This window comes from Mustela nigripes, chromosome 4, assembly GCF_022355385.1.
Source record: "Mustela nigripes isolate SB6536 chromosome 4, MUSNIG.SB6536, whole genome shotgun sequence".
Lineage (NCBI taxonomy): Eukaryota > Metazoa > Chordata > Mammalia > Carnivora > Mustelidae > Mustela > Mustela nigripes.
The window spans coordinates 1,164,663-1,174,466 of record NC_081560.1 but is presented as its reverse complement, the minus strand read 5'-3'; the positions used below and the strand labels follow the sequence as shown (position 1 = coordinate 1,174,466).

The following is a 9,804-nucleotide window of genomic DNA, read 5'->3' as shown; positions in this document are numbered from 1 at the left end:
GTGGGATCGAGTCCCGCATCGGGCTCTCTGCTCAGCAGGGAGCCTGCTTCCCTTCCTCTCTCTCTGCCTGCCTCTCTGTCTACTTGTGATCTCTCTCTGTCAAATAAATAAATAAAATCTTTAAAAAAAAAAAAAAAAGAAAAGAAAAGGAAACGGAAAGGTTTCGTGTCCAGCCTCGGGGCCTTTGATCTTCCGCTGACCACAAGGTCTGCGGCTCCGCCTGCAGCTTCCCAGGCCAGACAAAGGCAGCCCAGGCCGCACCGCCCCAAGAGCCGGGAGCCTAGAACAAAACCCCAGGGGGCCTCCCTGCCCTTTGATCTCTCCTGAGACCCAGTCCTGGGCCCCAGGTCAGAGGATTTCACTCCGCACACACGCACCTCACACCCCAGCAGAAGGAGCAGGTGAAGAACAGAAGGGCCCGAAGGCGGCCCTCCTAGGCTGGCCCGTTCTGCGCCGCTGGGCTGCATTGTTGAAGGCTCGAGCGCTGGAGGGGATGCTGCGGGCCATGCCGCGGTGGAGGCCCCGGGGGCGGGTCCATGCCCTGCGGAGACCCTCAGACAGGCCCTCAGACAGGCCGAGCTCGGACAATGAAGTCCGCCCCGCCCCGGCCGGCTCCCGGGGCTGCGACCTTCTTCAGCCGCTGGTGAAGCCGGCCTGCGCCTCTGAAAATCTAGGCCACCTCCCTGACCCACGGCCAAGAGAGCAGGGGCGTCCGTCCACACTCTGTGGGTGAGCTGGGCTCCCATCGGATGCAAACGGGCCCCGTGTTTCCCTTGTCGCCTTGATTCACCCACACGGCGTCACGTCAAACAGCAACAACCGTGCGCGGCCTTCGGAGGGAACCTGGTTCAGGCGCAGGGAAGTAGCACTTTTGCGACAGGCAGAGAAAGAGGGCGGGCGTAAGGGGGAAAGATCAATTCTCTGGAGAGCTCTGGGCTCCCAGGACTTGCGGATTTGCACATGAAAAAGTGCCATGGAGGGTCAGGCAACTTTTAACTAAAGAAGTTAGGGCTGTGTTAGGACCCAAACCGGAAATACGTCATTAAAACCGGCACCAGACTGTCTGTCTGTCTGCTCCGGCTCCTGTCTTCGCACGTCGCCGACACTTCCCTCATTTGGGTGCTTAAAATAAGATCTGATGGTGCAAAGCCCGTTTCCTGCTCTCCGCGGTGGCTGGGCCGGGGGCTGCCGACACGGAGGTTGGGGTGCCCAGCCCGGATCTGCTGCGGACCCCCCGGGCACCGGTTCTGCGCGTCCGTCACTCAGGTGTGCTGGTCCTTACGTGAAGAGCAGGGCTCACGACCGCGTTCTTGGCCTGGCGTCCGCTTTTCTCCCCCCTCTTCACCAGAAGGAAGTGGGGTAAGGGAAGTGCTTAGCTTGGGCTCGCCCGCATCTGCGGGAACGCGCCAGAAACGATCTCTGTGATCAGCACCTGCTCCTGCTCTGGACAAACATGGAGGACAGTGTCCTGGAAGGCTGGGGCCTGTCGCTGAGAACACGCAGGCCTGTGCACGCGTGTGTACAGACCAAGGGGATGTTCTGTTCTCAGGTGAGGGATGGCGGGTTCCCCACCGCGGCGGGCTTCCTTCCAGGTCCCGTGGGACGCGGACGGGCATGATGGGGAGAGCAGCGTTGCCCGAGTCGCCGTGGGAACTCGCCAGGACTCTCCAAGAGCTGGGGCCCCTGTGTGTCCTTCCCCAACGGTGGCTGCGGGGTGTGCTCCCTGGGCTCTGAAGAGACGGCCCCGGCTTCGGTCTGGAGAGCACGTCCCAGCGACCAGAGCAGCTCAGCGTCCACACATCTGGGGGGCCCAGCGGGCAGGGGACCAAGCTCTGCCCTTGCAGAGCCGCTCGCGGCCGGGTGGGCCGCCTGTGCCGCCTGTGCCGGACCCGCGTCTCCTCCTCCCGGGGTCGGCTGCTGCAGCGGTGAAGTGCGCGGACCAGAGTGCCAGGGGCCGCGGGAAAGGCCACGGCAGCCTGCTCGCCCAGGTGTGGCAACGGGGGGCCGGCACAGAGGATGTGGCCGACACTGGCTGGCTCGGCCTCTGCGGGGAGGCTCCCCGGGCCCCAGGCGGCGGCTGCTGCTTACCCACACCCCGTGCGGGGCCGAGCGCCGCCCTGGCCACAGGCACTGGCCCCGAGAAACACCCTGCTCGCGCGCGCGGACGGGCCTCACGTGACTCAGGGAGGGGACCCAGGCCGGGGAGAGGGGCCCCCCAGGTTGCCATGGCAACGCGGTCCCGGCTCAGCCGCCACAAAGCAGCCGCACTGCCCGCCTCACCTTTGGCCATCTTGTTGAGAACCATGTCGATCAGGACGTAGGTGCCGCTCCTGCCCGCGCCGTCGCTGCCAACGGAAGGGGAGACGTGAGAACAGCCCCGGCCACGGGACCCCCACGCCCGCCGAAGCCAGGGCCAGCGTTTCCCTCGGCGTCGGAGTGAGGCTCACGAGGGGAGAGGGAGGCTTGACTTGGAGAGAAAGAGGAAGAAAGTCGGGTGAGGAAGAGTGACGGGATGGGGGGAGGGGGAGGGGGAGGGGGCAGAGAGGGGGAGGGGGGAGAGGGAGGGGCGGAAGGCCGGCGGGAGCTCAGCATCCGAGGCACAGGATGAGCTCGTGCCGCACAGATCTGCTCCTGTCTCCCCTTCTCCCTCTCTGGCCAAAGACGTGGTGGGTTTCGTCGGAATAAACAACACACGAGTCTGGCCGTGTCCGTGCCGAGGGCGTCTGCACTGGCGGTGAGCAAGGTCACCCCAGCCGTGACTGCAGCGTCCCTGGGAGAGGGCAGCAGCCCTCGGAGGGCAGGGAGGCCTTTTCTGGGGAAGGCGGCTGCTTTGTGAGGCCCGAGTGAGCCCGCCTCTCCCCTCGCCCCAGAGGCCGTGAGTCCCCACCCCTGAAGCAGCTGCTAGATGGGGACTGTCCCATGCGTCCTCTGAGCAGAGGCAGTCGTGCCCACTTCAGGATCAGGAATTACGTGACCACGTTCCCGGGAGAGCTGGCGGGGCCTCGGGGGGCCTTTGTGGGAAGGGCTCACGGGCTCTGGCTTTACCAGACCCTCAGACCCGTGGCTGGAAAAGCTGTGGGGACCCACAGGGTCTGTGCGTATGGGGAGCTCGCTCATCACCCTGTCCCCGCTGCTCCCCAGGTGACACCTAGCTGTCCTGGTTTGGACGGGCCTCCCTCCCTCCCACGGCGGCTCGGACACCCGCACACACCGGCCACTGCGGCCGCCGCGGGGCACTTCTGCCTCCAGCACACGGACACACGCGGGGACACACCACATGCGCTGGCACAGACACATGGAGGCACGCACCTGACACACACTCCCTCCACACACACACACAAACACACACTCACAGGCACACACCCGACAGACACACACACACCTGACAGGCATGCTTAGGCACATACACGTACACTTCTTGACCGCACGGACAGACTGGGTGTCTGATCCTTGGAGAGCTGCTTTCTCTCCCAGCAGAAGGGAACGTGCTGTAAGACACTTCCACAAATAGGAGCACGGTTCTCTGACCCAACGAGGTGGGTGTGAAGCCCGGACGAGAGGGCCCCGTGACACGGAGCTTCTGGTGGGACCTCTGCTTGTCTGTGCGGGTGCAACGGGCTTCAGGAGCCCCTGGATTTTACTCCGTGGCCAGACTCGCATCCTAAGCTGGGTGAGGCCAACCCTGGGCTAACTCCTGACTCTGCCCCTGCTCCTGATGGGCCCCGAGCGTGTCCCAGCCTCTCGGTTCCAAACCTCAGCTGAGTGAGCTGGCGGCTGAGACAAGGCCACGGGTGAAAAACACCATCGCGCGGTGTTTGTGTGCGGGCAGCGTGTGGGCCTGAGAACAAGCGGGCGGCGGCCCCGGCGGGACCAGCCCAGCGGGGCACACGCGGCCGCGCAGCCTGGACCTTCCGTCCGCAGCCTGGTCTCCTGCAGCAGGGCCGTTAGCGGCGCGTGTGAGGCGGCGAGAACGCTCGCGTGGGAAGGTAACTGTGGCTCCTTCTCAGGTAGCGAGCCGGGGTAGCGCGCGGGAGCAGTGGTACTTGCCTGCAGTGAACAATTATTGGACAAGAACGGCCCCTGTAGCTCTTGTTTACTTTTCTGAAATAAAAAGAGACAGAAATCATGGTTATGCACTACGACTCCTGTCCGGTTTTGCAGACGAACGCCTAAGCCCCAACCAACAGACCGTGTCTGTGACATCGTTTTGCGACTGTAGCCTCTTTTGACAAAGAGCATCAAAATTACACACATATTTTCAAAGATTTATTTTTCTGTTCAATACCAAGGGATTAAACAGAGCTTTAAAACCAGTTCTGACATCGCCAGACTTACTTCCCTTTCCCAGCAGGCGCCGCAGCCTGTCACCAGCCTGTCCCACGGCCCCGTCGAAGGCCCCAGTCACCTGGGCTGCCTGGTGGTGACGGGAGAACCTAGATTCCTTGCTAAAATGTTTGAGTTCTGCCATTTATGCCCCAAGTTTCTTACACCCTAGACATCATACTGGAACGTAACACGACTACCGTCTCCAGCGTTCACAGGGCCTCTTGGCTCTGTCCGTCGGCGGGAGCGCTACACCGCCGAGAAACTGCAGTGGAGACAAGTCCTTCCTTTGTATGAATGTGTGTGTTTACAAGCAACTCTGCTGTGCAGATTTTACACCACAGTTTAGAAGAATCAACAAGCATAGGTTTTTTGGTCACCCAGCCCTAAATCAAGACGAAGCACCGATTTCAAATGCACTGTATAGCTCCAAGTTTGTCGGAAGTCAGTGAAACATGAAGCAACTCAGCGTGTTTACAGAGTGCATCGGAATGCTCAATAAAATATTTCTGCACGGAGAAAAGTCAGTGGAAAAACGTGTGTGGGGCTGTGTTCTAAAATGCTCCCTATGAGTTTCTACAGTGTATGACATGAAGCAAAATTGAAAACGAATGACAGTGCAGAAAACCAAAATTTTTTTCCTTGCACCAGACGTGGGAAAGCGTCACTGTTCTTTGCAAAGGCTTGCCTGCCCAGCACAGGGTCCGCTGGAAGCTCATGTTCTGTCAGTCGGTGGCCTTGTCCCAAACACCCAGAGCTGAGGGGTTGGGAGGTGGGGGGTGTGTGCAGAAGGAGCTGGCAGCCCGCCCAGGCACCCAGCAGGTGTTTCCAAGTCTGCCCCCAGAGCAGAGCTGGCTGCTCCTAGTTCCTGTACAGGCCGAACAGAGTGAGGTCCACACGGCCCCCGAACAACAAGGGAGGAGCCTGGGTACAACGTGCCCCAAAGATGGGCCACGCCCAAGGACACTGGGGTAGCCCTTGATCAAGGGCTGCCTCCCGTACCGTGTGGAACGTGCAGACCACCCAAAACCATCTTAAAAATGAGAAGACCCAGAAACGTGGAGGAACAAGTACTCAGGGTCCCTGTGGCCACGTCGCTACTTCTGCTGGAGCTTTTTCTCACTTCCGAGGTCATCGCAGTGTGAGGGTTTAGTGGGAAGGCGAGAAGGTATGAGTGAGCTCATTAAAATCAGCGGCGGGCCCGGATGCCCAGAAGGTTCTTGGACCTTTGAGAATCAAACGGATTGGAAAATAAATCTCTTGATTTCTCCTTCCAAAGCCTCCCACTCTTTGAGTCCCCTGGCCAGCTCGGTTGGTGGAGTGTGCGACTCTCGGGGCCAGGAGTTCAAGTCCCAGGTGGGGTGTACAGATTACTTAAAAATTAAGGAAAAAAATCTTTAAACTCCCATTCTTAACTCAGGTTGTAAAGGCAACATGAGCTTTAGGTCTGACGAAATGGACGCCAGACCCTCAGGACGAACCTCAGACGTGAACTACGAGAGGCCGGCTGGCCCCACCCAGGCTGCGCACACGCCCGTGGGCCCGGTGTGGGCCTGCGTGTGCGCGCACGGTGCGTACGTGTGCCAATCAAGCAAGCCTGGCTCAGACTCAATTTGGGGAAGGTTTGTTCCTACAGGCCTTTTAGTTTCAAACACGAGGTTTTCCTAGCGATCTCTTGGTTGCTGGAGAACAGTCTGGCCATTTCCTACGTGGCGGTCCAGGCTAGGTTGGCAAGGCTCTCCCCGTTCGCCTGCTCGCACACGGCTCAGTCTCCAGGTTTGGGGCATTTTTTCTCAGGGGGCCGAGCACGGAAGTAGTACGTTAAAAAAAAAGAAAAAGAAAAAGAAAAAGAAACCACCCCCAGATCCCCTTATTCAGACTGTACCGGTTTCAGAAAACCGTCACCGTAAGGGGCCAGGAGAGCAGCAGCTGGTCAGCCCCGTTTCTGGCAGAGCGCACTGAGGGTAACTGCTCTTAGAGAGGACAGAGTGCCCCGGTAAGTGCCCTGCGGTCCCTGCTCTTACGTGACAGAACAGAGCAGCTTCCTCCGGCGGCGGTGACCAGCCGCCTCGACTGGGGCCAGGGAGGGCTCACTGCGGTCTAACTGTCCACGCTGGCCCTGCCCCGACTGAACCTGTTTCCAGCCAGAAGCCCAGCGTGCATACGGTGGAGAGTTTTATTTACAAAGAATCAGAAGCTTGTATTGTTACAAGGAAAAACATCACAAATAGAAAAGTAACAGCATCACATAGTCAACAGAAGCGTTCACCTGGTCGACCCCAGACAGAGGCGCGGGGCGTTCGTGCAGATAAGCCATACACAGCTGTCTTGTTTGACTCGATTAGAACAAATCAGCAGTCGGCGAAAGGTTGCAAACGTTCAGAAAAATGGATATTATATGTATTTCAGCAGGAGGACTTCACTGAGAAAGAACGATTAGTAATACAAACCGACCCGTGGGTCCCTGAGTGAGGAGGAACTGTCACGCAACCAACAGCAAGCCAAGGTCAGAGGTCGCTAGAGGCTCAGAAAAGGGGCTTCCCACACTGCCTTGCAGCAGAGTCACAGCCTCCAATGATCACTTTTGTGACTATGCAACTGGGCTCATATTACTAGCTGCAACATCACAAAAATGACACTGGCCACCGCTCACGAGCTGGCAAAGTAAGGGTCTGTCCATTTCTACAGGGTCACGATGTGAGTGCCGTTGCGTACAGCAGGACCGAGGGCTCAGAGACACAGACGCAGAGAGAGAATTTTTAAAAGCAAAGCCCTCACATGTGATGCTGATTATCTCCTGGCTTGAGCAGCTCCTCTTTAAAGTGGAAATGGGCTCCCTCTGGGCTCCCGAAGTAATCACACGTCTCAGCGCCTGACGCACCCTGGCCGGAGCGGGGGAAGGCGGGGCGCGTGGTCGGGGACAGGGGTTGGCGGGGGGACCTGTGCATAAGGTGACCAGTGTCTCTGGAAGCCGATGCCCCTTTCCGATTGCTGACTTTTGGGAGGTTCTTCTACCCAGAAAACCCCAAGGCTTTTGATTCTAATAGACCGGCACATGTCACCGGAACAAAAACCTCCTGGAGCCTCAACTCCTGAGCCTCTGGGGAGAGGGAACTTGGGGCATCCGTGTTTCTCGGGGCAGGTTGTACGCACCGAGGGCTGGTCATGTATCGTTCCGTTCCACAGAGGGATATGGATTTCCACATCCGCCCATAGCATATATGTGCAAACACACTGGGTGAGCATAAAGACAAAGCTGGTCTCTCTTTGTAGCCACGTCCTTTGGCCAGTAATGAACGACTGCTTCCCAAGACGCTATCTCAGGAAATGCGCTCGCTCTAGGTCAGATTCTCAGGCAGCCTGCCTTTAGAAAGAAATGTGCTTTAAGGAGAGTTATCTGCTAGCCAGATCGCAGGGATGGACTGAGGGAACCGTGCAGTCAGGGCTTTGGGGTGCGTTCAGGCCTTTCTGTACCGTGCACGCTCGGTATCTCTGGGCGGGGTCACCAAACGTGTGCCACGGCTGGGACACCACGAGCCCATCTCTCCGGGAGCTCTTTCCCACGCTATTTGATCCAAAGAACTATTCAAATAAAGATTTTGTTTTGCTTTTCAAAGTAGACTAAAGGCAAAAGAAAGAGTATCACGATAAACTTAAGAAGTCTAACACACCAATTCAAGAAACGCAGCGGTCAGCCTGAAACCCCACTGTCTCGTGTGACGTGGCCACGGACTCAAGGATGGGAACCGCTCGGACCCGCATCCCCCCGGGGGGGAACCACGCTGGACCAAGGTGCATTTTATTTCCTAGTCCGTTGTTCTGGATGTCTGCCTGCTTTTGCGAGGAGGGGCGTTTCCCACTGGTTAGGCGTGAGAGGGCTCCGCAGAGCCGGAGCTCGGGCTCCGTGCCGTTCAGCACCTGCCTCGCCGGGCGACTGCCCGTTCTTGACCGCCACAGGCAACAGCTAGTGCCGGCCCCCGTCGCCACCGAGTCCAAGGGACAAGCCCAGCTTCCGTCCTGAAGTCCCCCTTTTTCTGCCTTGCCCATCGCTGCCTGGACGACGGAGTCCAGCATTGATCTCAACGGCTCAGTAAACACCCTCTCGGCCAGACAGCCCCCTGGGCAGCCGGCTGGTGGGGCGTGAGCAAAGACTGGATGTTTCCAGACTGTCGGCTTCCAGACTGCACTAGAACACACAGTTGTGCGCTGATTCCATCCATGCTCTCCCCCAAGGTCTAAGGTCCCCCAGGCCAGATCCGGGCCCACGTCTGTTATGTCTCATTATCCTGTCTGACCAGAGAGTATCCAGACTAAAAACCTGCTTTTCCTCATCAATATCCTGTGAAGCAGGAACTTCGGGACTCCACCACTTGGAGAATCTTATCCGAAACAATGACCACATTTCCATAATTCTAACGTGGCTATGTCCCCCCGTTTTAACTCCTGTAAAACCAGAAAACACCTTGCAGGTTCCGTGCGCCGTCACGGAACCCCTCCCCCACCCTCTGCCTCGTATCGTACAGAAGATACCACCGACCCTGGAACAGCGTGGCTCTGAGCTGTGCCGGTCCGCTCACACCCGAATTTTTTTTTTCAATAAACACAGGACGGCACTGAAAATGTATTTTCTCTTCCTTGTGTTTTCTTTTCTCCGGCGTGCTGTACTGTAGGACCTCAGGGTCCAATACACCTAGCACACCAGGATGTGCGGACTGACTTCTTGTGTCACCGGTAAGGCTTCCAGTCAACAGAGGCTTATTAAGTTTCTGTTAAGTTTTGGGGGAGCCAAAAGTCAAACGTGTATTTTCCACCGTGTCGGGGGCTGGTGCCCCAAGCCCGTGCTGTTCAAGGGTCGACTGCACGTTTATGATCTGTAACTACAGACAGAGCGCGTCGTACAGCCAATGACCCCTTAGACGCAGGAACCCGGGTCGGACCGCGCTCCCTCCTCTCACGCCCGCACTCCAGCCGCGCTACCCTGCTTGCAGGGCTGTTTGTCCTACCTGCGGAAATCCAGGAGGGACCTCGCGGAGGAAGGCACTCCCTGGTCATACCAGCTCAGGAAGTGGAACTGGGTCACGGTGCGCGTCTCGTTGGTTTGCAGGTTCTTCAGGTAGAAGCTCCTGACGAGGAAATCCTCGCACCAGATGTGCTCGGAGACAAGGTTCACCTGGACGGGAGGAAGGGGGACATCGGGAACGTGACGCGTTGTCTGAGCACCGTGGCTACTCGGAGCAGTGACGGGCCAGCACTGTGGGGATGGCCCACAGGTCGGCAGAGGCTGGACGGCCCCTCCTACCGTCTCCGTTTTAACCAGGTTTATGCAAACGCTAACTGTGGGTTTTTAATATTGCCCAGGTGCATTAGCCAAATAGTTATAAAATTATGTTACAATCCAAAGTGATTCTAGCTTTCATCCTTTGTATTTCTAAGCCATCCAAACCTGCAAAAAATCTATGCTTTGGAACAGAAACAACAGCA

The 9,804-nt window shown here is 57.9% G+C and overlaps 1 protein-coding gene across 1 annotated transcript in view; it reads right to left on the bottom strand.

Moving 5' to 3' along the window:
* The window catches only part of PTPRN2 (protein tyrosine phosphatase receptor type N2), a 606,978-nt gene that overhangs the window by 16,342 nt on the left and 580,832 nt on the right, over nt 1-9,804 (bottom strand). The window contains exons 16-18 of the mRNA XM_059395999.1: nt 9,327-9,493; nt 4,048-4,101; nt 2,281-2,345 (exon numbers count right to left, since the gene is read on the bottom strand). Of these exons, the coding sequence (XP_059251982.1) occupies nt 2,281-2,345; nt 4,048-4,101; nt 9,327-9,493 (286 nt within the window). The remainder of the gene's footprint in view (nt 1-2,280; nt 2,346-4,047; nt 4,102-9,326; nt 9,494-9,804) is intronic.